The following is a 27,332-nucleotide window of genomic DNA, read 5'->3' on the forward strand; positions in this document are numbered from 1 at the left end:
GTTGGTCGGGGGCAGACGTGCACTACAAGAAATGATAAGGAAGTTCTTCAGGCTGAAGGAAAATGAGTCCAGATGCAAACCCAAATCTACACCACGGAGTGGAGAGCTGGAGATGATAACTAGGTGGATACAGGACTCCTGTTCTCCCATTTTTCCTTATTTTTTAAATACAAGTGTCTCCTTAAACAAGGCAAAAATAAATAAAAATGCACTGTGGGGTTTATAACACATGTGGAAGTCAAATGCAAGAGGGTGACACCACAAAGGACAGCAGGGGAGAAACAAGTCCAGGTGACCCTTGCACCACATGGCTTTGAAAGGCGGGGGTCCACTTACAAGCGGGTTTTTCCAGTATTAAATACTACAGGGCTGCGTGATTCATTGGATCCACGGATACAGAGGAACCACGCATATGAAGGGCCAACTGTGAGTTAAACATATGGGGCGGGGTGGGGGGGTGGTCAGTGCCCCCAACCCCTGCGTTGTTCACGGGTCACCTGTATACTATTGTGAGGTTCCTCCATCCCGTGTAAAAAGACACGACACTGTGTAAAACTGGCAGTAAGCTCAAGATGCAGAACGTAAACCTAAATCATGACGACAAGTATGAAACACATAGCATGTCTTCCTTATTTTGAAGGAGCACAAGTTTCAAAAAAAAAAATCTTCAAGAAAAAATAAAAAAGGGCCACATTCACTGTTTTCCTAGAATATTCAGAGGGAAAACTGGCAGAAAGAATTTTTTAGGGAGTAAAAATTATACAGCTACTTATTGTCAGGAGAAAAAAATATGTTCTGAAGGGAACTTCTGAGTTAAGTACCTAAAGTTTTAGAAGTCCGTACCTCAAACACTCTCCCCAAAAGGCTGTCATGTTTAATTCATTTCAGTCAACTTGTGAGTGAATAAGATATGGTATTTGCTTTTAAGGTTCTCAAGTCAGTCACAGTGACTTGTGTAGGATTCTGACATCTGTAATGCTTTTTTGGCTAATGAATTAAGTCCCAGCTCCCTGCAGTCTGGATACACTGCCCATCAGGCTCTGGTCTCCTAAACAGCTTCTGTTTTATTCCCCATGACTATCCTCTGGTCCCCACCAAACTGGGTTCCTGAGTTCTAACCCAAAGTTGCCTCCCATTTCCAAATGCAGGCCAGTGTCTTATGTGAGGTGACCTTCTCCCTTCACCTCTTCCTTCTGAAACATAGATCATCCTGTCAGTACCAGCTCAGATGTCAGCTCCTTCAGGAAGTCTTCCTTAACCCCTCGCCCAGCCTCAAGCTCCCCCTCTCTCATCTCAGCCACTCGCGGACAGGGAACGTGCCTCTCGTCCCCTTCGCCATCCAGTTACCAGGGGTGGATCAGGTGGGGTGAGGCACCTGATGACATACTGTTGTGACAGATCAATGGGCAAGGAAAAAGGAAAAACCAGAAGGAGGAGATGCTTAGATGGCCCAGAGAGAGGAATTTCCAATTTCAGTCGGGCGTTTGCTTCCAAAGGAGGTATTATCTCCCTCCACAAGAACACCTAGCATCCTTCGGACATGGCGTGATGTACTCGTGTCTGAGTCATCCCAGCCCATTGCTGGAACAAGGTGGGTTTAAGCACCTGAATGTGGCTTATTCCCATAAAGCCCCAAGTCCTCTCCCCCTGCCGCCCCCACCCCACCCCTTACCTCCACCTCCCACAGGGCTTTGGAACTGGTGGCAGACGTGGCTGACTGCCGGCCGGTGGTTCTCAGGAAGACGTGCTGCTTCTTCCTGTGCTCATCACAGGTGAGAAACTTCTCCTGCTCGGCATGGAACAGCCTCACCACGTCACCCTGAGAGTCAACACACGGGGGAACGAAGGAGAATGAGTTGAAAGAGAGAACTGAAGAAGAGCCAAGTGCTCCCAGCCCGTTAAGTACCAAACTTACCCCCTTTAATATGTCATCTTTGTTATCACTCCATTTCATGAAAAGGACTATTTTCCAGCTTGTATTGCAGTTGACAGAATTGACCTGGAAAACAAATTTTGAGTTACTTTTTTTCACATACTCCTCACAACAACAGCATCTTCCAGCCCCCAAATGCCTCATTTCTGCCCAAGAGGCAAGGGTGTGTTTCAGCCCCCAAAGCCTCAAGACTGACACCATTAAGCTCCTGGGACCTGCAAATTCAACGCCTGTTAGAAATGTTTGGTACAGTCACTATGTCTGCTCCACCTGTGGCTAAAAGAACCAAGCTTCCTGCCCTCCGGGAATGATACCTTGTTTTTATTCCCCCAAGTCTTTTTTTCTATAGCCAGAAGGTAAAGGCCCCATGAAAAAAAAGGACTTGCCAAACGGAATGAGCTACAAAGGCAAAAAAAGAGGCCAATGTACACGTTTTAAAATGGTGATCACTAACAGCAGAAGGCACTGTTTGTACACTACATACATGCCAGGCACCGCGCTAAGTACTAACACTCACTAATACATTTAATCCTCAGCAACACCCTAAAAAACAGCAACGACCATCATGCCCATTTCAGAGGTAGGAAAACTGATGCACAGGGAAGCTGGCTAAGAACCTACAGTCAGAGAGGTAGGAGATGGGAGATTTGGGATTTGAATCCATCTTTCTCTGCCTCCAGAGTTTGTGTCCTCAACCATTAGGCAAATATTTATGTCACAATCAAGTTAATGTCCTTGTGGTCTCATAATTGCCAATTTCGAGGTTAAGTAGGTATATTGCCAAAAGCAAGATATCACCCTCACAGGGTTTCTGGTGGCTGGTGGTGTACCCACCCTCCTTATGAGTTGGCAAAAGGCACTGTCCTTTGGGAGACAAATTAGTAAAATTTGGTAAAAGGGACCCTTCTCTGGTTTAACAAATTACAAAACAATCCCCCAGTGATACAAAGATTAGCAAACTGAGCACCAAGGTGACTGTCAGCCCCCAGCCACTGAACAGGCCTGCACAACCTCATGTGGTAAGCCTGGCTCCAGGCCTTGGTTTCCTCACCTGCAGAATGGGTACACTGCCCCAAGTCACTACCGAAGTCACTTTTAACATGCACATGCTCTGGCCCCAGGAAGGCCTGGTCCCACAGCACATGCCCACCCACAAACCGTAACTTGATTTCCCTCACCTCATTGCAGCCGGGGTTATCCACCAGCTGGTGGCTGCTGGCATGGAGGGGCTGGCCGGCATTGACGGGGTTCAGAACAACCTTGTCACCTATGACCACCTGGAGAGGAAAGGAAAAATAGAGCTTTTCACAAAATGGGTTGGGACGACAGACGGACCAGGGGCTAGTCCTGGCAGGAGGCAGAGGGGCCCGTGTGGCAGAAGGCCCAGCCCCCGGCAGGTACAAGGATACGGGACGTTTTCCAAAGCCTGACCCTAAGCAGGAGGGGGTGATGTTTACAGCCTAAGGGTAATCTTTCGCCCACAACTGTCACTGATTACCCAAAGATGTCTTCAAAGTCAGTCCAGAGAAGGAATTAAAAATCCTATCTCGCATTCAGTGAAGGCACTTGCGTAAGTAAACTCTAACTAAATTTTAGGAGGAGAAACAGAATACCGTCTGAAGTAAGTTTTCATCTTTGAAAGAATAAAGCTGTAAGTTTTTATTTCTAAAGCAATGACTGTGACACTTTGACAAGTCACATTAATACAATTTCTATTATGACCCAGTCATACATACAGCCATACTTGTGTGCATATGAGTATAGGTCTATATATAAATGCATGTGTATGTATATATGTATATGTATGTATATATAAAGACACCTATCTTTATCCACAATAAAAGTTACCCCCTAAAACAATCTCACCCCCATTATGATTAACACAGCTTGATACTGTCCATTCTATTCCACTTTAAAATGATAATCACAAGCCACTAATGGATCTCTTGGCCCACAAGTGGATGAACACCTGTCTCATGAAACACCCTGTTCTCCAAGGATGACTATTCAAGTCCATCTTACTTTCTCAACCAAGACATAGCTAAACAAGTCAGCTTAAAGGATAGGAAAGCAAAAGACTTCTTGAAAACGAAATTCAAAACCCCGTCTTTTATTATGGGAGTAGAAGGAAGAACAGAAATGACAATTTCCTAAGATGTAAAATCCATCTATTCTCAGTTTGACACATTTGGGGAATGTGTACAGTTAAATTTCTCTAACTCCAAATGAATGTAAGTTAAATGCCTCAAAAAAAAAAAAAAAAAAAAAGTCTGACACTTTAAGGTGAAATCTAAGCTTTCCTGGACTTGTTCTTCTATTTTCAGTTCATGATCAATATTTACTGTACCCAGCTGGGGCGGGGGGTGCTCTGGTACTGGATGGTTCAGGTATATTGCATATCCTATGACACAAACACAAACATAGAACCTAACACTTATTTAAAATGCCCAAAGCTTGTGTACTTAACATTGAACAATGGCAAAATCCAGTCTCAGGTTAAGGCTAGTTGAGCATTTTGACAAAGTTTCAGGCTATTTAAACACCTATTTCTTTTTTGGTAGAAAACAACTATTTCAGAATCTTAACAAGGTTGGAAGTACCGCTGAGAGCATTTAAACATACTGAAATTGTTAAGTGTATGCTCACATAATGACCTACTCATGCAGCTAATAGGTATCAGAACTGTTCTAGGTCGCCCTGGAAAGGATTTCTGAGGCTTTATATCTTAATGACCCCTGCGGAGGGGAGCCAGCTCAGGACCAGCCGCGGTCACTGAAATGAGAGTGAGAGCCTGCAGGGTTACGGACAACAACTGGGGATAATCCTAAAATCCACTCTTGTTCCTTGCTTTATCTACTTCTTTTCCACCCTTCTTTCCCAACTTTATTTCCTACATGGAGGAGCATTCCTATTTCACTCCTGATCTAGAAGACCAGGGAGACTGCCCCAGACATTAATTTATGACAGCTGTTTTCGTGGTCAGGTTACTGAGGTAATGGGCTGCCCATATGATTTTTTCAGAAGCCCAGTAGGAAAAACAGAGCTACTGTATTTAGGTCACACTTCTCTCCAAATTTCCCTGTTTCCCAAACACTGGTTTCCATAGTGATTCCCTTCTGCTCATATATGGTAAGCCTCTGGCTCCAACTTCACAATTCTCCTAGCTGCCTCGAGCACACAGCAAGGGGTGGAGGCACGGCCCGGAGCACCCCCCAGGCCGGGAACCTGCGCTTACACTGTCTCCGATGGACCGCAGCTTGTAGAACGGCTGAATGTAGAACCAGGACCCTTCATTTCCAGCCTCGTCCAACGTCACCCGCATGGCATTCTTCTCCAGCAGGGCGGGAAGCCTCTTGTTCACAGTTAGGTACTTATTACTTTTCAAATGCAAGAGCTGAAACCACCAAGAGAGTAAGGTAAGTGTCGGCACATCTCTGAATCGCTACCACTTCTCTCTCAGTCATATAGAATATGTAACAAACACTCCTTCCACCGCAGAGCCGCCTGTGAAGTTAGAGAGCCACCACAGTGCCTAAGGCAGGGAATAATTAGAAAAGAAGGAAGAGCAAAAGGAGTAGAAGGAGAGACTAGAGCGGAAGAAGACATTTTTTCCCCCAACATCACCCTGGGCAAGATATTCACTCAGGTCAAGCTCACCATCAACCAAGAACAGCACTCCACCATCTGTTAGCAGGAAGGGGCTCGCTGCATGTAAAAGGGACTAAGGAACTGCCATCCGAGTACACCTGACACAAAGGTGGAGCTAAGGAAGGACACCGTGAGCACGAGAAACAGTTCAATTTAATGGGTGATGCCATTAGGGCACTGTCAATTCATTTGGAAAAACATGGCTGCTAGCAACGTCCACCTTGAATTTCTAAACACTTTATTCTTAGTTCTTGGGTAATGGTAAGTGGAGGGGATGGAAACACCAAAGATTAAGATGGGAAACGTCTCATAGTTAAGTCTAGACCAGGAAGAGCTGATCAAGGCTTGCCAACCCAACAGGCTGTAAGAGAGGACAGAAGGGAGTATGGAAGACTGCCCGATCCCTGGAGAAATGGTAAGAGCAGTATGGGAGGTCATTGCTAAATGTCAATATTCCCTTTTTCATATGTTAACAGATACAATTTCTAAAACACTTCCTAGGACGTCCACAGATCTTCCATTGGTGTAACTTGTCTGATCCGTGAGCCCGACATCTCTTGGCCATGACACACAAACCTTTGTTGTTACCCTGATGAGTGGCCCCTGATCTACCATGCACCTGTCCAGGTACTGGACACAGTTGGCTTATAAACCAACATTACCTACGGGTAGATCCCAAGATCCGGGCTTGGGAGAATAAGAAATATTAGGTAATATGTATTCAGAGCTTACTCTGTGATAGGTACCTCTCAAACATCCTAGGAAGCAGATACCATTATTATTCCCATTTTGCTGATGATCAAACTGAGGCATGACAAAAATTCTTGCCCGATACCTAACAGGAATCAAAATGGGAAGGAGTTCCTTTGTAATTTGTAGAATTAATATTAATATTAGTAAAGAAGCCAAATCTTTCCAAAATGGGAACTAATGAAGCAAGATAACCCAATAGGTCAGGTACTCAAAGATAACCCAATAGGTCAGGTCCTCAAGATAACCCAATAGGTCAGGTCCTACCTTTTGTGTCTGGGTCAAACAATCTGGTAAATGGACACAACAAGAAAGGCCACATTTGGCACTGGGCTTCCTCACATACTGTTTTCTAAGAATAGATGCGGGTGGATTTTTTGAACAAAGTCTGTGGTAGCTGTTTCTTACATTGTGTTTTATCCTCCTGTCAAATTTAAAGGCACCAGAGATAAACAAGCAAACCTCACAACCTGAAGGTAAGAAATGGGACCTACCATCAAATGTTCTATCTGAAGGTACAGAATTGATCTTACCACCTCTGGTGACCAGGTCTCCAACCAGCAGATACAAATTACAGGGAAGACAATTTTCACCAAATACGAAGAATTTTCAAGCAAAGCAAGTTAAGCAAAACTGCAATAAACAGGCTCCTCTTCAGATAGGGAACCTCCCATTTTAAAAATTGGGACAGATTTTAAAATTATCAGCCGCAGAGGAGAGAAGTGGACTCCGGCTCAGAGAGAACCAACAAAAGCCCGAGAGTCCAGCCCACATAAGAAATGCCAGACCTTGTGCAATAAACCAGCTGTCTCCATGGAGTCTTGTGTGTCCAAACCAGGTTTCATGTGTTTGTTTTTCGTTTCATTCATTGCAACGCTCCAGCTGCACCACAGAAGAGTGGCGTTGACCTACCTGGATCACATTGCCATACTGGATGACGGTCCCCAGCAGTTTCCGGTTTTCTGTCTCATTTTGCTTCTTCTCCAAGTCTGCAGCGTGCTGTACATGGAGAAGGAAGATTGGTCACAAAGAGGAAACAATGGGTCATATTTCTCTGCAGCGACAAAAAACCAACATAGCCGGTTCATACAAGAACCACAGAAATTAAGCAAATACCTACGTATGCCCTGAGGCAAAGCGAAATGAGCAAGGAGTTCAAGAATCCAACACACTAGGCCTTTCTTTGCTAGCCTTTCTGGCTTTTATAGAATGTTTTTTTCTCTAAGGAATTGCTGGGCATCTGCTTATGGTAAGACTAAGTTAAAATCTTACAAATTTTTTAAAGAAAATAGAGCAAGGTTGGAAGAAAATTTAAATACTCCTTTTTTTTTATTTGTAAAGGTCTTCTTTTAATGTTTTTAAGTAAAATAAAACTGAATTAAAATGCTGCTTTTGTGACCTGGAATCTGCTATTTAGCAGCTGTGAGCCTCAGTTTCCCCTTTTGTAAAATGGATACAAAAATAATACCTTCACCACATAAAAATCACATGGCATAGTGCTGCATCATTGCAGCGTGAGTGTTAGTTACTATTGTTACATATTAATTATAATTTACTTAATTTTCATCGTAGTGCCTCATTATCCCAATTTAATAAAGAAGAAACAGACTCAGAGATGAAAAAGTTTAGTTGACATTGCATTTGCTAGTTGAATGATAAATACAAAAGAGGTTTGTTACACTATTTTTTCTAGTACTATACGTATTTTAAATTTTGCTTAATAATGTTATTTTTACAAAATCATACATCTATTAAGTAATCAAGATAACCCTCAAACCCATATTTGGGTTAACTCCAGATTTATGCAGTCACAAATGAGGCTGGAGATATTACTAGCCCAACTTTGGCAGGGTAGGGAGCTCGGTAACGATGAACTGAGGGTCTGCCAAGGCTTCCCACCTGCACAGTTATTTTCTATTCGTTTACCTGTGTAACTCTGCAAGTCCTGTCAGCATATTACAACAACACTAAAGGGGACTAGTTTCATCCTAGGCAATTAAATTGCTGTTCCAAACTCTGTCCCCGAAACCCAGACTGGGTAAAACAGAAGTAAAATAACAAGGAAGAAATTCAGTATCTAATCCGCTGGGGGATCAGAGCGTGATGACCAACGGTGGACTTTGGAACTGTTTTCATAGTTCTCTTCCTGGAGTCTCCCTTTTCCTTGAGGCAAGATGCTAGCAGATGCCAGTGGGTTACTGGGCTTCTTTTCCAGGTAGCATGTCTGCATTTCCATAGGACCCTCTCGACTTGGTCCTGGTCCCACCACAGACCAGCTTTATCATCTTGGCCAGGCCACTTAACATCACCAAGGCTCGCTCAGCATTCTCATCCACAAAATGAGGACAAGTCTTTTAGGGCTGTCTCAGAGACTGGAGGAAGCATGTACCAGGTACAGAACAGGCATTCGATAAATGCTATTATTATTACACGTAAGTTTTCACAACTAAGAAATATTCTAATGATGAGAATTTCAAAAGGCGAACGAAGTTGGCTGGGTGAAGAATCTTTCCGTTTCCTTCAAATTCAGCATCTGCCCCACCTCTACCCAGAGTGTAGGTATTTTTAGGAAGGCACATCTTTTGAGAAAAATAAGCTGCAGGAAGCCACGCTAAACCAAAAAGAAAGCTCATTACAGGAGGGGAAGGATGCTCGTGTTCTCGTAGGTGACTCCGAGTTTACTGCATCTGTCTCAACCCTTGAAAACAATGGTCTATTCAGAGGCTCCCCTCTTTCTCTTCTGGAATTAGTTACCAGTCTGCTATCCTCAGTTACAGAAAGACAATACCCACTGGGTTCAAGACACATTCAGAAATAATACCAGTGCAGACACCATGGCAATCCTTGGCATCCAAACTGCCTGGGCACAGTTCCCCACCCTCTCTCTCCCCGCTCCGTAAACACTCTCCCTCGGCCTCCTCCCACCTCCCTTCTCCCTGTGCTCATGCCTGAGCTGCACCCTCTCCAGACAGCTCTCCAGTCCCCACAGGTTCTGCAGGTAGTTCTCCTGCAGTGTTTCTTCTTCAAGCTAAACACCAGACTGCAACCACTTGGAAGGAAGGTTTATACACTGGAGAGAGCCATTTATTCTTTCTCCTAAGCAGTTCTCAGCTAATAAGGACAGGAAATTCAAGAAAGAAAAAATGTCAAAGGCTAGGGGGAAAAAAATTAATGGGTTCAGTAAAATAGAACAACATTTTTCCAACAAACAAATCACGTTTTCTCTGCTCAAAACATCACACTGAAAGTATTCACCTTGACAGAGTTATAAAGTAGTGCTGCTTGGAGTTATGTGATACAAGGCTCCTGTTTAAGAGGGAAAATTCTCATGGCCATCCCTCTTACTCTCAAGAATTTCCAGTGGCTTCAATGTAAGAAATATTAATCTAAACTATTATGTTCCTATCTACGATCAGATTAAGTATAAAAATGGTAATACAATGGTCACTGGCATGTCTAAAAGGCAATGTCAAATTAGTCACCAAGAAGGCACATATTCTATATTTAAGACTGACTAAACACCAGCAGCTCTAAAGATGAAAGGGCATTAGTCTAAAAACATACAAAAGGTTAAATGAGAACAGAAAGTGCAAAACTGAAGAACGAATATCTGAGAATATGAACTATCGCATCTGAAGCTCTGTTAAAGGTTTAATGATGATCAATTATTGAATAAACATTCTGTGCATTAGGCGATGGACCATTCTAAGAATTCACGTTTCCTGTAAGCACTCTCTGTTTAAGGAGAAAACGCTCCCATTCATTTCACGTTTTACTAAGTGCATGAATACTAACCATCTAGGTGTTCATTTAAGTTCCCACATCAGTCCTGAGGTAACTCCCTCCACAAAACCACATTTTTCTCCCCCTGTTTTATTAATAATTGACACATGGTACTGTCAAATTGGTCCAAGTTAGAAAGAAACATCCATCATGATTTTTAGTTCAACAGGTGAGGCAAAAGGTTGATAAAAAGGAAGTAAGGTATGGACGGTACCTGGGCCCGCTGACCAAGGCTGCTTCCATCCTTGGAAAAAATGGTCTGTTAAATCTCTCAAGTATAGTCTAAGGATGAGCCCACAGGGTAAGACAGCAAACTCATACCATCTTTCTGAAGAATAATCAGGCAATAACGCTGGAAAAGTTTTTCAATGGGCATAACTGTGACTTAATAATTCCATTTCTAGGAGTTTCTCCTAAGAAGATAATCTGGCATGTGCACAAGGTCATAGCCACCATTTTTTTCTTTCAGAATAGCAAAAACTGTCAGGATCATGAATACCTCCCACTCTCATAGGGACCGACTATCTAAAATTACAGTACCACCATACCATGGAGTAACCAAGGGACCATTAAAAATAGCCACAGAGATACCTATGTATTCATGACATATTAAGTGGGGGGAAAAGCAGCTGAAAGAAAGACAGGTGAGACAGCATGCCCTCAGTGACACTTTAAAACATAGAGATAAAGGAATCAAACTGGGGGGTGGCAAAGTATGGCACACACCAAATAGAAACAAACCAAGCTTATCTTTGAGGAGTGAGGTTTAGGCACCACATCATTCCCCCCCCCCCTTTCCTTACTCATGTGTATTTTGGAACACAACTCCTACTCACACGTGCCCCTTCTTCAAAACATCTTCGTATCTCTGTGGCAATAAGTCTGGATTTTTAAAAAGCTATCTTAAGTGTGTTATCTTTTCAGCATTCAACAACTCTGATAATGTAAGTACCTGCTGCTCTTTCCCCTTACAGGATGGGTTAAGGACAGTCCTGAATTTCTAAGGAAGAAATCACACTCTATGCTTTGGTCTCTAGCACCGTGATTCACCACGGACATTACCATACTCCCAAAGCAACACCAAGGTCAACTCCGTCACAGTCACCCGTTATTTTATTTCAGAAAGAGAGAAACCAGTATTAAATTACTAGAGCGAGGTCACTGGGACAGTAGGGAACAGGTATTTATTTAAGGTCGACAAGCTCTGAATGGCATAACATGATATTGAATTAAGGCTTCTGAAAGCAAGCAAGTCAGGACCCTGGCAACAGAAGACAGAAGAGTGTCATCTCTCCTCCGGTTCCTCCTACCTTGTCAAAGCTAAGGCTTAAAGTTTCCTCCAAACCAAAACAATGTAGGTACTAGTTCAAGATAACAGGTAAAAATGCTGTCAGGAAGTGGTAAGTCAAGGCCTGTAGAACAAATTATGGGATTTGTGGGAGAAGTGGGGGAAGCTCACTTTGCCAAGAGACCAGGGGAGTTAGAATCCAATGATTCCTGCGGAAGGAACACACACACGCACGCACGCGTGCGCGCGCACACACACACACACACACACACACACACACACACACAGGAACTAGCCACTAGATGTCATTCTTCAGACTGCTGTATGCTGCATATCCTGGTCAAAAGGAAGTCAAGCGGTCTAGACAACTAATTCCTTAAATGGCATTCATTTAAAATAATCTGACCTTTGATTGGGGTGCTCCACAGTAGTTGACAGAAATAAAAATAAAAACCCACTGGAGACTGGCCATCAGCCCCCAAAGGCAAGTGGCTGCCCAAAATACAACATTTTAATGGCTGTGCTAGAACATGGAGATGACTTTCAGACACGAGGGGGAAAAGGTCCTACTAAGCAGGAAAGTAGGAACTGTACCAAGTTAATATTCAAGATGTGAATGTCCCATCAGTAATCTTAAGTCAGGGGATAGAGCTGGTTTCTTTTTCAAATTTATTTAAAGCACAAACAGCGTGAAAGAGAAAAATTCGTTGTTTGTGTATTTGAGTAAGGAGTTCAAAGTTCTCGGTCGCCATGAGGACTGTATTTTCAACTGTGTGGATTTTTTTTCATGGTTCATTTGAAGGAAGGAGCATCAGAAGGAACTGCTGATGGAACAACACACGTGCCACAGGCTGCAAATGGGTGGCAAAAGAACCCCATCCTGCCTGAGCCATTATTGTGTTGGTGTTGAGTATATGTTTAATACTTTCCTTGAATCAGGTGTCAACATTTTTTAAAAAAATGAGATATGACGCATAAACAGTGAGATAAAAGCATAAATTTTTAGCTTCTCGTAAATAAGCAGAAGACGTGGCAGCAGCTCTCAGCCCACCTTCCCGCACAGCAACAGCAGGAGTGGAGCTGCCCCTCCGGACACACACTCACAGGCACACACAGACACACTCTGCTTAGCAATCTGGCCCACCAAGGCCCCTGTGTTCAAACTGGCTTCCTGCTCGGCCACGAGCAACATGAATTTACAACCCCTGCTGTAAAAAGCACAGGAGAAGAAAGGGTCTGCCATGTACTAATAAGAGCTTGTTGGACAGAATGATTTTCATCCCAGAAAAGGGGAGGCGGGACTACTGAAGACATGCACTCCTTCCACCAAGATAGCCCCACAGGCGTATGCACTAAATAGCTCTCCCCGGAGACGTGCAGAATTGAGTAACCTTTCTCACTCATTCAACTAGATTCCCACGCTCCCGGCACAGACTTCGGAGGGATTCTGGATCATCACAAGGACTGTGGGAGGAGGGGATCGCTACTTATCTGCAGTGGATGAGAGCCAGGGCTGCCGGATGCCCTGAAATGCATGGTACCGTCCTGCACCACGGTGCCAAGGAAGACGTAGTGTTCCTCTCATAAAATTGGACGCTGGGGTGGACACTCACATGGATTGAAAAGCTGTCTGCAGCTTCTGAGCCCAGCCCATTAAGTCCACTTTACACATCAACACAAAGCAAGGTTTTGCATGGTTTCACTAATATTATTAATATATTTTTAAAATAAAATTTCAAAACTTTATTAAAGAGCACTTGCTAGAGCATGCTTTGCATTCTTCATAACATTACCAAGAGCAGCTGACTATTCTGGAAAATCACATTACAGAACATGCTTTCTGGGTCACTGGGACTATCCCCCTCCATCAGTCAGTCTTCGGCTGCCTCATGCACAGGGTTTACCTAAAAAGGTACAAGCATTCCCTTCTTTAAGCCCTCTAGAGTGATCCTGCCTGAGCTTTAATTTAAGAAAGTATATAATTATAAAATTTATTACTTTCCTTTTGTCTATATTATTCATTTTTTTAAAATTTGGCATCTTGGGAGGTTGTATTATCTATGAATTTTATTTCTAGGTACATAAGATTTGCTCTTCACAGACAGCAATGGGTCTGCTCAAGTTGAGAATGTCTGCCTAAAAACCTTTAAAATAATGATGCAATTCCTGAAGTCTTCAAAGCAATCTCTTTGTTTCTGTTGTTTCTCCTTCTCCCACCCTCCCACTCCGACAGATACCTCACTTTGAGGCTTACTTGTCATTTCCTCCTCCTCCAGGAAGCCCTCCCTGACCACTGTATCACACATCCTTATTCACAAAAGTGGGTCTGTGTGCCCCTTCCAGGTGCTCCCACAGCCTCAGTGGTTTGCCCTGTGACTGTATTTGCGACCATCTTACCACTACTCTTTTATTCTTAATTAGCTGTTAAGCTCCCAGAGGGTTAAGATGCTGTCAGTGTTATCACCATCACCTAGCACAGTGCTCATTTGTGCATTCAGTAGGTATTTCCTGAGCACCTATTATGTGCCAGACACTATTCCAGGCACGGGGAGGCAGTGGAGAACAAGACAGACACTGCTCCTCATCTTGTGGAGCCGTCATTCTAATGAGTGAGAGATAATGAAGGGAACTATTATTAACTAGAACTGCAGGCTCTGACCAGGGCTGAAAATGATATAGGCAGGGTGCTCTAATGGAGAAAAACAAGCAAGACACGGCTTAAATAAGGAGGTGGGGAAAGACCTTGCTGAAATGATTCAAACCGACATGTGAAAGAGGCAAAGGTCTTCACTTTGGAAAATCAGAAGAATGTTTCAAACACAACAGATTGAAAGTTCCAAGGGTGTGTGACTGTTAAGAGTCTGTGGGGCTCAAAACAATAAAAGGAAATGAAATAAAGCGAGTGTGGCTGGAGCACTGTGTGTACAGCTCAGAAGCCGCAGAGGGAAAGCGGGGTCTGGCAGGCACCAGGTCTGCACTTCATTGAACGCGCAGCGTGGGCTCGGGTGTCTCCACCCTGGAGGGTAAGCTCACTGACGGTAGCAACCTGGTCTCTGCGTCAGGCCTGGAGCACCTCACCCCTGTCTCACACAGTACATGCTGGATAAAGAAGCTGCTTTATGTGAGCTCTACCTTACTAAGTGCAGTACATTGTGCCTCTGCCATTTATGAGTCAAAAACACAGCAAGTGCACACTCCGCGGTGCTCACAGATAATCCAAGTCCTCAACTGTCATTGCTAAGTCCCAAGAAAGATCATGTTTTTAAAATTCAGTTAATAAATGTCTTTGAGTGCCTACCACAAGTTGTAGGCAAGAGAGATACAGCAACGAACAAACCTGACACTACCTCGCGCCCTTGAGGAGTTCACATTTGAGGAGGGGTAGACAGCCCACAAATTAGAAAGATCATGATAAGTGACATGGAAAAAAAATCCAGCAGAACAGGGGGGTTGGGGAATGGATTGCAATTCCAATAATACCACATTGGATCTATGTCATGTCTTTCTTCTAAATATCTTAAAGTACTTTCACACAGACTAGCTTCACAGAAGAATTAGGTCCTCTAGACACTAGAAGAATTATATCATCATTTGACAGGTGGAAAAACAGGCTCAGAGAGGCTCAAAAATTTGCTTATGGTCACACAGCACAACAGCAGCAAAATGAGCATCTCTCTTATAAGACAACTAACAGCTGAGATAAATACAATAATGGATGAAATTTATTAAGCACTTATTATGTGTCAAGCACTGTTCATGTGCCTTTTGTTTCCTTTCATGTAATCCTCACAACCACCTAATGTGGATATTATCATTATTCCCATTTTACAGATGAGGTAACAGAGGCACAAAATAGCTCAGCAACTCGCCCCAGACGGCCAGTCAGTGAGTGGTGGAGCCAGCGTTCTAGTCTAGGCAGCTGTCTTCCTGAGCTTGTGCGTATAGCCAGTTCTGCACCCACAGCCACCCCGGAAGGGGAATGGCTGAGGAAAAAAAGTAACTCTCAAGACATCTCAGGAGGACTGTGACCCATCTTTCCTTAGGGTCAGCTCCCTTTTATCCCTTTATTAAAGAATATATGAAAGCTAGTATCCAGAGCTGGAGGTTTGCAAACCCATCTTCCCAACCCATTCCATTTGGACACAACCCAGGTGGCAGCTCACTAGACCTCGCCGTGGACCCCATCCCAACACATACGTGCAGCTTGTTGAGCAGTACGGCGTCTGTTGTGCTGTTGGCTCCCGGCTTCGCAGCTTTCCAGAACTGCTTCTGGGCCGAGTAGCGGTTCATGGGACATAGCTTAAAGAGGCAATCTAGAAGTGAAACAAAGAAATAAACATTGTTATTCAGAAGTATACACACTCAACCTATGAAAAAAACTACCCCCTGTATTTCTATAAGGCATTATAAATGATACATAAGTATAAATGACAAGTTATAAGGCCCTTTTACAAACCTCTCCTTTGAGCTTTAATTCTCACCATCATTACATGAGGTTACAGATGAGGAAAATGAGGCTTTTAGAAAGTCAGTGAATTGTCCAATGTCACAGAGCCAGTTAGTGGCAGAATTGGGGCTCAGACCCAAACCTGCAGCTCTCAATGCTGCCCCATAGTTGCCTCCTTTACTTTATGCTGGACAAATATAAGGACAACATCCTCACTATACACAACAGTACACAAAAGCACTTCTGGATATAAATTCAACTCTCTTCAGTTCAACTACATTTTTTTAAAAAACAGAAGCTCATTCGGAGGCACCTCCTAGGGCAATGGTCTCTTGAGTGTCGTGTACAAGATGCTCCTCTGGGGAGCAGAAGGAAAACACATGAACTTGCACTGAGACATCCTGTGCCCTTGTCCCTGTCTTTCAGGGCATCTTGACTGAGCTTCTGTTTAGGTGTGCTGGGGCTCATACGACTTTTTACATTGTCTTGTGTAGTAGAACTAACCCTCACAAAATGGACCAGTAGTTTCAAAAGATTTCTGCAAAGAAATCACAACATCGAAGATACTAGTAATGCAAACCCAGCAAACAAAAGGAAGGAAAAAAAGAAAATGATGCTCTGATCAGATCTGAAAAAAAGTCACCCAGATATTAAAAATCATTTTAAAAATATTTAAAATGTTGTCTCTAATGATAGATGTTTCTCTTAAAGTATCTATGTGCCTGAAAGTATTCATGATAATATGCTGATTAACAGGACACTATATTATTGTTTGATCTTAATCTTCTTTATCAACTTCTACTTTCCTGTTTGTTTTTATAATGCATGCAATACATTAGGACAATGACACATGTATATAACTTTTAAATATGTACACACAGACATACACATAATTTAGGGGTGTATTTGTCATTTTTTTAATACAGATATGCCATCAAAAAAGTTCAGAAATAACTGCTCTAAATCTAAAACATAAAATGTTACCTTTTGACATATAGGATTTTCAAATGGCAAGTATTTGTGGAGTAAAATTAATGAATTTTGAATTAACACCCATATTTGGAAAAATTGTACCCTCAAAGTAGATCAGAACAAGCTTATAAGGAAATTTCATCTACTAACTGGACACTCATTCTTATCTGTTCACTGAAACATTCCCTGAAAGGATGTTGAAAAGGTAAATACCTAGTAACTGTCTTAGCCAAATACTATCTCAAAGAAAATTTCATTTGCTGTTAAGTACACAGACACTAAGACTTTCCTCTAATTCAGACCACCCTTTCTTCTGCTGGAATCAATGGACCTTTACTAAGCACAGCGCACACAAATACTTGACATCATTCAGAAAGATAATCTAAAATCATTTCACTGTGGAAATAAAAGATACTTCTCCATTTCTATCATCATCTTTTCACTAAGTATTTCTAACTAGTCACAAGCAGCTGCAGGGTAAATATAAGATCAGTGACATCCATCTTCATCAAAAATACAATCCGTCTCCTGAAAGTAATTATTAGTGCATATGAAAGACAATATCCAGGACTTTAGAGAACAAAGAACATGGCAGGAAACCAGTTTAAAAGATGGGGCTTCTCTCTCCATCTCTAATGAAGGTCATGGCTCATTGTTATTTACTGCATCAGTATCAACTTCATGACATCACTGAAAAACACAGTTTTTCTACCAGTTTGATACATGTGGACTCTCCATTCTCCCTGTGAACAATCACACACAACCATGAGACTCTTGGCCCATGTTCAATGTCCTATCTCTGACACAGGACAGAGGGTGGCATTTGCCCTAGGCCAGGGTGACTTCCTTGATAATCAAATGACTTGATACAAAAAAAAAATTTTAAACATTTAAGTCAATGGTATATTAGATATACTCTATGGATCACATGAGGGTAGTAATTTCATCAATAAAAAGATACGGAGAAAAATGGTCTATTTTCTTCCTCCAACACAATTCATAGGATGACAGCTACATGGTATGCATTACCGCCACCCCCATAATTTGACACTTCAGGTGATTTGAGGACCAAGCTGGACGTATAGCGCCAAGGGATGAACATGCAATGGCACACACCATTTCACAGCTGTTCACGGTATAGCCCAGCCAAGCACCCCACGTAACAAGCCAACGGAGTACAACCCAGGCTCACAATTTCAGGTAACTTGACTTTCACGGGCACTAATATGAGCGTGTGAACTAAAGCACCATCCATCCCACCAAAGCCTTCCTCTAACTCCCACACCAACTATTTCCCTTGGGCAAAGCAGAGCACCGTACTGGATTAAGCATTCTTACAACCAACCGTCCACGTAAATATGAGATGCTAACACACTAGTAACAGAACCAAATTAGCCTTGCTGATTTTGTCCTGTCTTCCCAGTTGCTTAGCAACTGATTCAAAGTGAAAATTAAATTAAGCAATTCAAATGCGATGTTAAAGGAACCTTCTGAAATTCTGCAATTCGGCGGCTCTATATTGCCCTTTGCTATTTGGATGGCACAGCAGGACAAAATTAAAGTTCTGCTGGATCCAAATACTGCGCTAAATATAGCAATACACAAATACAGGACATCCAGTAGAAGAACACATACAGAACCTATCTGAACCAAGTATACACATGTGTACAGACATGTGTGTGTATACACACACATTGTGCTTTGATCTTGCCCCAAAGAAATGCCACAAAGATCTCTTATGTGACAAGTGTTTCTTCAAGTCTTTAAAGAATAAGCTAAACTAGGCTTCCGAAAAGTTACTTTGGAATATTTCTCAGCTTCCGCCGATGCCACACTGGGCTAGCAAAGGAGAACTTAGCTGAATGAAAGGGCTGGGTTAAGTGTTCAAGGGCACATGGGTTGGAAACCAGACAGAACAGGCTGTAAGCGACCTTCCAGGGTTTAAACAGCATTCCAGAACATGGTTGGAGGGAGAACACTCAACTGCTTAGCAGGAGTGTTAACCGTGACGTTCAGACTTGTGATGCTCAGTTAAGAGAAGACAGGAGCCGCAGGTGTGCTTGGAGTCCTCCTTAAAGGGGTCCTGGGTGGGGGGTGAGAAAGCAAAGCAGCCGACCTCAGAGGGAGCCCCCATTGGAGACTCAGTCAGAGAATGAAGCCTGCCAGGAGAGCAGCTGAAACCCCCATCTCCTCGCTGTCCTCCACATCCCTGGGACTCTAGAAAGTAACGTCCTCAACTTCAGAGACTTGTGTCTCTTTTGAACACTCTGGTAACCCAGGGCACAAGGATGGTTGCTGAACTAATGATTTAAGTGTACTGAAATCCCCTAGGGCCCCAGAAGCCATGTCAGGTTTGTCCTCTCACGTCACTTTCAGCCCTGAGGCCCCAGGAGTCTACTCATGATTTCAGTGGCTACTTATTCGTGTGCCTACTGCGCACGGGCAAAGTACCGAGGGCTGAAACTCCAACAGCGGACCAGACGCACAAGTGTCTTAGTATAATCCTCATGACAGCAAAAACCAGTCAAATACACAAGATGAATTACAGCAAGTTAAAAGTACTCTGGGGGCAAGAATTATTTACCAACCCAATTCAACCAGTGCGGAAAAGCAGCACTTCATACAAGGTTGTCAGCAAAAGGCATCTCCAGGAACATGGTTTTTGAGCTGAGGGCTGTAGGTTCCTTCTCATCCTGAGAAAAACATGGAGGCAAAGCATTCCAGGCAGAGGGAAGACCGCGTGCGAAGGCCCTGAGTTGGAAGAAAGTCTTGTGTGATAGAAAGTGAAAACAGAAGGGCTGGAGGGCAGCGGGTAAAGGTGCAGATGTGGCTGGCGAAGCCAGCAAGGGCCACAGCACGCAGCATGGCGTGGGCCACCGTCAGCCACTGCTTGTTGGGCAGTGGGAAGTGAGCAAAGGGCTGAAAGCAAAGAAGAATCCGACTTACGTTTCTACGGGAGCTTTCTGCTTAGTGAGGGTGCCTACTAAGAACAGGCAGGCTGGGAGAGGGTGGATTTGGAGGGGCACAGGAGACATCAAGAATCTTATTCTGAAGGGAGGATATAGCTCAGTGGTAGAACCCGTGCTTAGCATGCGTGAGGTCCCCCCGGGTTCAATTCCCAGTACCTCCATATAAACAAATAAATACCTAATTACCTCCTCTTCAAAAAAAAATAACAAATTAAAAAAAAAAAAGTCAGACAATGTTTTCTGGTTTTTGTTCTTTTTGAAAAAAGACTCTTATTCTGGCTATGCTTGGTTTGAAATGCCTATGAAACAACCGGGCTGAAATACTGAGGGGGCCGTCCATCAACTCTTCTGAAAACATAGAAGAGTCAGTCATTTAAGGGAGTGGGGGTAGAAGAAGAGGAAGGATGGGGGTGCCAGAGAGGAGAGGACAGCTGAGGAAATCAGAACGACAAACGCAATGCAGAGACCACCACCCGCCCTTGGCTAGGGAGATCTATCCAAAACTAGAGAATATGTTAATTGAAGCTTGCAAAAGCTCGAACTTGATTCAAAGCTTTCGAAGAGCAGAATAAAGACATTTCCTCTCTCTTTCTCCTCTCCATTTTACTCCCCCCCCAAAAAAAACACAATGAAAAATAAAAACAATAAAAAATGCAGCTTATCTTCCATGAAACTCAAATCCATCTTCCCAAAATACAATAAACGAAGATGGAAAGAAGCTGGAGCCATGGAACTTGATGGATGGAGGTAAGTATTTGCAGTCAGGTGACCAGTGAGAAGCAAGCTTATTTGCTCTGTGGAACCTGGTAAAGCTCAGGAATCCACGATGACACCATGCAGAGCATTGCTGCCCACCCTGGAGCAGGGACAAAGGGTTCCAGGGACCGAGGCTGAGGGGGGCAGATCATCCATCTGCCTGGCACGCAGAAGCATACTGGGGCTCTCAGAGGGGAGAGTCGACCAGCAAATGCCACAAAAGAGCTACACAAATAAAGCAAAATGAGATTAGCGTGAACTCCAGGGGAAAGATGCATATTAACATCTAGAATGTCTTAAGCTCAACAGTGAATATCTACATAGACATAAAAAGCTAAGATCAAATATTAATTTGGCACCCCAAAGTGATACAACTTTAATGGGAGGATGGAAGGGGAGCAGTGATAAGAGGAGGTGAATAGATGATACGTAAAAGAGATTAATCTACAAACACGTAGAGAAACGCACCATCTAGAAATACAGCGTCAACCAGAAGAAAATGTTACATTTTAAACTGTTACCTCTGAACTGTGGGAAGGCACGAGGTATCAGACATAGGACTGCTATTTTTATTCTGCATTTCATCAATATTTGACTTTTTTAGTTCAATTTACATCACATATAACTAAGCATTTTCAAGTGAACAGTTCCGTGGCATTTCGTAAATTCACCATGTTGTACAACCACTGCTTCTATCTAGTTCCAAAACATTTTCCTCACTCCCACAAAGAAACCCTGGGTCTATGACGCAGTTCCCCCTCCAACCCAGGTATCAATGAAAACCTTTAACTTTTAGAAATGGCCATGCCATACTCAATCACGGTTCAATACTGTACTGAGGGATCGCTTTACACTTCAGGGTGACAAAGGGCAACAAGAGCTGGAGGACACCAAGGATCAGAGGGCGTGTCATTATCTTTCTGCACTTTTGAGGGGTGTGGCTATCGATGGCAAAGAGTCAAAATAAGTTGGCACGTATAACCTATAACATAAAATTCAGCAATTGTTTGCCGGGTGCACGTTCCAAAGAAATCTCTCACAGGTCCCCAGATCCCACCCTTCACCTGCAGAAGGATGCTTTAGGGAAGACAGTGAGAGGAGGCACACCTGCTCTTTAACTGCATTGGCCTGGAAGCAACATCACTTGCAGTCACAGGCCATCAGCGATAACCAGTCACATGACCCCATCACGAAGCTAAGAAATGCAATTCAGTTGAGTGCCCAGGAAGAAGGGATGAGTTTGCTCTGGAGCTAGTAGTGCTGTTTCCAACTGAAAAGAAACTTTGTGTTCCCAACAAGCTAGGTGAAATCAGCGGCCGTCTGTCCCTCAGGGTGCCAAGGATTCACTGCACTCTCTCTAACCCCATCCGTTGGTTGATGCGGTAGCAGCTAAAGAGGCAAAGAGAATTTGAGCTCTTCCAACCTTCCTCACCAGAGACAGTCAACAAGCTCTCATTTTTAGAAAACTCATCATTCAGCCAGCATATATAAATGCCCTTCTATATAGGGAGAAATCAAGGGTAGATTTACACGGGCTACAAATATGAAAAATTTAAGGGTGGATTGTACATATCTTGCCTTCTTTTGAAAAGGGTAAGAGGCAACAGAATAAAAATTTCAGAAGACGACGACAATATGATTAAGAAAGGGGAATGTTAATTTCCCATCAAGGCAGCTAAGGTTGAAAAGAAGCAATAAAAGGGGAATACAAAAATTGTTGTATTTTAAGGATTCTTCCAACTCAAACTTACTAGACAGTTTCACAGGGAAGGCTTATCTGCCTTCCTTATCATCCAGTCTCCAGTGCATTCAGGAAACATGGGATCAAGGAATGAACCAGTGGGTACTCAAGGTGGAAGAACACTCTTCAATAGCTGTTCACAAGGAAAACCTCATCTTTCCAATAAAAGCCTTCCATGAACAAGTAATTAAGTCCAGTTCACTATAATAGGAAACCAGTACAGTACACTGTTGTGTCTGTTGCATGCTAATTGCATTTCCCAAGCCAGGACAGAAGCCCTTTGAAGTCAAGTGACATTTTCCAATAGGGACTGCCAAAGAAACCTTCCATTACCTGTCTGCCGAAAACACAGTTACTGAGAGACAAAGGACAACAAGGTAATATTTTCCCACCTAGGTGACCAGATGCTTTTTCTGAGTAGAAAACTCAAGCTGAGGACACTGAAGGTTGCTATCCTGTACCTTCATCATCTTTCCTGGTTGCAGGATGATCTTTCACAAACACAATAAAAAACTAGAAAGGTAGGTAGAAACTTCCTTTTTTGACCTACTTTAGGCTTGGCCAATTAATTTTTTTAAATCTATTTGCAAGCATTATTGAACCTAGATCAACTTTAACCCAGAGAAGAGAAGAAATTAGTTGGGGAGGCAAGGTCTTTTCCTATTGTGGAAGACAAATGGGACCAGAAATTCCTTCTTGAGGCAGCCTGAACACAGGTATCTGCCTTTGCTTAGACAGTTGGAGCCTCTGCGCCCGGACAGATGGATACAAAGACCCAGCGCCAGTTAAAGACTGCTTGCGGGAGTAGGGCCAGATATCCAGGGGAGATGTCGAGAGTCTGCCTGCCTCAGCACCTGAGTCTCGTACCCCGCCACCCTACTGACTCTGTGAGTGGTTGATAATCTTCCAAAGGTTTCCTCTTTGGCTTCCAGTCAGTTTCTGTTGTTTGCAACCAAAAGTTTGAGCTGACCTGTAGAGTAATAAAACACATTGCACTCTGCTGACAATGGTAATAAACAAATGCCAAAAATAAATAAACAAGAAACAGGGAATCTGGAAACCTGGGTTTCCGCCCTGGCTCCACCACTCTCTAGTCGAGCAGCCACGGACAGGTTACTGAAGTTCTCCATGTCCACATGTCTTCCTCTAGACAACAGATCATCCCCAAGGGGCCACAGAGCCCAGAGACCTAATGAAGCAGGGAGAAGCTCATAGTTCATGTGCGGTAAGTTGTAGAAAACCCAAATGTGGAAGTGCTGAGGTGTACACTGATCTGTAACCTTGGTGACTGGGTTTAAACCTCAGCTCTATCATATGTTAGTTGTACGATCTTGGGGAAAATTATCTCATCTCTGCAGGTTTTCATTTCTTGCCTGTAAAAGGGCAATTCCCACAATGGGTAACTCACAAACAAACCTCAAAGATTAACTACTTCACTTAAAGCCCTCACTACAAATCCTGGCACAGAGTAAACAAATATTAGGATAAACAACTTGCATATTCATGCTACCCTGCAATGCTGGGAGGCCACGCGGCAGTGGAAACAAACTACTGCTGCACATGGCAATGCAGACGCATTTCACAAACACTATTCTGAGTGAAAGAAACCAAAGCAAAAACGGAGTCCATTCACACCAAGTGAATCCATTCACATGCTGTTCAAGAACAGACAAAACTTCCCCATAGTTACAGAACCACAGTAGGGGTTACCTTTGGAGGGGGGTTATTTCCTGGGAAGAGGCACTTTCTGAGGTGCTGGAAATGTTTCCTATCTCACTGTGGGTGGAAAGGGTCACGTGGGTATAAACGTATTTAGTATTTCATTGAGCACTGTTGAAATTTAAGCTGTGTGCATCTTTATACATACATGTGTGTGTAATTCCTCAATGAAAGAAGAAAATGAAATAGTTGTTTTACAAAAAGGAGTATGATCTTGCTGATCACAGAAAAACAAATTTTCCCTTCATGTAAAAGGTTAACTGTAGTGTCTGACTTCGGTCGCTGGGAAAACATGCTTTGTTTTGTCAGGGTTTGGGTTGGGCGTTTGCTGGCTTATAGAGGAGAGGAGGAAAGGGCGGAAGAGAGATGACATCACTGACTCCCCAAAGGGCCTCTGTTATTTGTTCACTGCAGGACACTCTGGGCAAGGAGCATTCCCTGGCCCAAAGCCCGATGCTCAGAGGGACTCTGACCGAGGGAGGCTTTTCCCCACTGATTCCGGGTCCTATCCAAATAGTGTTAAACCATTCATAGGCAGCAGTTTAAAAATATAATCTGTAATGAAATGGCACGATGTCTGATATTTGTTTCAAAATCATGGAGGAGAGAAGAGAGGGGGATACAGATGACATAAAATGGATCACCAGTTGATAGTGGTTAAAGATGCATATTGGGTATGTAGAGGTTCAATATACCATTATTCTCTCGATTTGTATATAGGCTTAAATTTTTGAATGGTAGAAGTCTTTAAAATCATCTATGAAATTTATTTCCAAGTGTGAAATATTGAAAAAAATCAATCAAGTATTGACCAAGTTCAGAACAAAGCTATTTTTCTTTAAGAAGAGAAAAAGAAACAAGAAAACAAAGAGAGAGGCAGGCAGGAAGAAAAAGGGAGGAAGGAAGGCAGAGAGGAAAACCTGTTATATATGCAATTCAATCCAATACACCAAACTACCTGAAAACCAATATATTCTGGGAAGTAGGAAATACATGGACGGACTTGTCCAATAAGAAATACAATTGTCAGAAATGCACAAAACATTGAGAGAGGATGCCCAGCTCTAAGTTACAGCTGTGAACAGTAAACAGTATTATGGACTTCAGGTTACAAATCTTGCTGGGCAGAAGCCTACATCGTCACTACCTCTCAGGGCATGAAATCTCAAGAAAATGAAATCTCACTGTGCATAGCCTTTCAAAATTTCAAAAATTACAGCACTTGTGAACCTCTGGGGATATGTCACATCTTCTACAAAAGGACATCCAGAAGATCTGGAACATCTGCTCTGAAGATATTTACATGAGCTACTGGGCTGGTCATAGTCCAAGACCCTCCTGGAAAAATACTTTTGCCATCAGAAACTACCATCACACAAAGGAGACACACCCAGTTCCTCTTGAATGTGATTTCTCCTTCTTTTAACAAACACTTCTTAAGCACCTGTGTGCCAGAGGCACAAAGTCAGTAAAACCTGGTCCCTGAGTGTCCCCAGGGAGACAGAGGAGCAAACAGGCAACTCCAGGGTGTCTGGAGAAGGGCACCTAACTGAACTGCAGAAGAGATAGGAGAGATGGTGTGAGGTCTCCTCAAGTGAGCTTTGCAAGATCTACTACTCAAGCCAAAGGGCAGGGCAGGAAGAGGGATGGACAATATAGAAAGAACGAGAAGATGGAGAAATCTGCTGCATTATACCTACCACATCACCCCCAGAATAAACTTGACTTTTCAGTAAGTGGGCCAGACCTCCCAATACAGTCCACCGACTGTAAGAGAAAGGCTAATACTGCCAACCTGCTGGCCCCCATCCCTCCCCTACCTGGACAGGGGCAGGGAGGAGGGCATCACCCTTTGACCACAACAGTGCTCTCACCCCACATGTTCTCCACGTGGTGTTCGATGACTGAGCAAAGCTGTCATTGCTGGTTTGTATTCACTTCTCCATGGAGAAGCAAGAAGGCAAGTGGACACCAATGACCAAAGGAAGATGCAGCCCCACTTGTCTTGCTCTTTTTTTTTTTCCCGTCTCCATGGAAGACCTAGGGACCCAACTTTGGGGCCCCTCAGTGCTTCCTCCCATCCCAGGTTTCCCTAACCAGCCCCTACTATGCATGAACTGGACCACTCCCTCCACATATTTTTGATTTTTTTTTAAAACATATTAAGCATTCCTTCAATGAACAGATTGCTTCCAAAGGGACCTTTTCACTGACCCCAAGTTCCTGAAAGGAACTAAATAAACAAATCAGGCATTACTCAAAGATGTATTTACCCTAAATGAAGAGAAATGTCATTTTGTTCAAGTATTTCATGACATGTTTCTTTTACTTACATTTTCTTGTTAATCCTCGCAAACACAGCCTACCATTAAACAGCCTTTTTAAGTCAAAATATCTCTGAAGAACAATGATTGTCAAGCCTTTTCTCTCCTCCACAACACCTACTTGAAAGATACAACACATTTCCACCCAAAACAGTGGCTTATCATAGTCAAGATTCTCCAGGAAGGCACCTCAAGAACGACCCCTCTCCTCAAAATCACTACACCAGCGTTTCTCAGCACCACTGCTGACACTGTGGGCATCATCTCCAATTCCTGGCTGTGGGGGGCTGTCCCGGGCACTGTCAGAAGTCTAGCAGCATCCATGGCCTCTACATTTCAGGTGTCAGTAGCACCGCATCTCCCACTTCGTACAATAAAAAATGCTCCCCACTGAGAACCACAGGAGTAAGCCTTCCTTCCAGTTCTTCTTAACAGTCAATGTCCTTAAGTTACCAAAGTTGACAAGATGGACTGATAAAGACAATGGTGGTATGGGATGGGGAGGCATCGCAGTGAGGGGGCCGCAGGGGTGGGTGGAGCATTCCAGACCCTTCTGTATTGTGTCTCAAAACCACCTTCTTTGTTAGCTGTATCTGAAATTCTACTTGATGGCTAGAGTTCTCTTCCTCAAACTGACTTCCATGCCCAAAACCCCTAGGGTTTTCAGCCTCAGCCCTGGCTACTTCTTGCAGTCATGTGGGGAGCTTTTAAAATACGACTGTGCTCTGGCCCCTCCTCCAGAGAGTCTAATTCATTGCAGGTGCGGAGGGAGCAATTCTCCCCACCCAAACTCCCCAGGTGATTTCAACTGAGAGCCACTCCTTCAGGATTTCACTGGACAGCAGCTCTGCTCAAATTCAGGAGTACATGGACCATAATTGCCTGAGGGGTTAATACCAATGCATCTGGTGGCGTGGAGGGTGGGGAACTAGGAATCCTCATTTTTAATAAGTTCTTTAGGTGATTCTAATGTTAATTTTCCACAACCACACTCTGACAAAC

The 27,332-nt window shown here is 43.3% G+C and overlaps 1 protein-coding gene across 9 annotated transcripts in view; it reads right to left on the reverse strand.

Moving 5' to 3' along the window:
* ITPR1 (inositol 1,4,5-trisphosphate receptor type 1) overlaps positions 1-27,332 on the reverse strand; it is a 299,982-nt gene that overhangs the window by 174,054 nt on the left and 98,596 nt on the right. For all 9 annotated transcript variants that reach the window (XM_031470776.2, XM_031470775.2, XM_064496296.1 and 6 more), the window contains exons 5-10: positions 15,600-15,715; positions 7,244-7,330; positions 5,169-5,327; positions 3,112-3,210; positions 1,916-1,999; positions 1,673-1,819 (exon numbers count right to left, since the gene is read on the reverse strand). In XM_031470776.2, the coding sequence (XP_031326636.1) occupies positions 1,673-1,819; positions 1,916-1,999; positions 3,112-3,210; positions 5,169-5,327; positions 7,244-7,330; positions 15,600-15,715 (692 nt within the window). The remainder of the gene's footprint in view (positions 1-1,672; positions 1,820-1,915; positions 2,000-3,111; positions 3,211-5,168; positions 5,328-7,243; positions 7,331-15,599; positions 15,716-27,332) is intronic.

Source organism: Camelus dromedarius, chromosome 17, assembly GCF_036321535.1.
Source record: "Camelus dromedarius isolate mCamDro1 chromosome 17, mCamDro1.pat, whole genome shotgun sequence".
Taxonomy (NCBI): Eukaryota; Metazoa; Chordata; class Mammalia; order Artiodactyla; family Camelidae; genus Camelus; species Camelus dromedarius.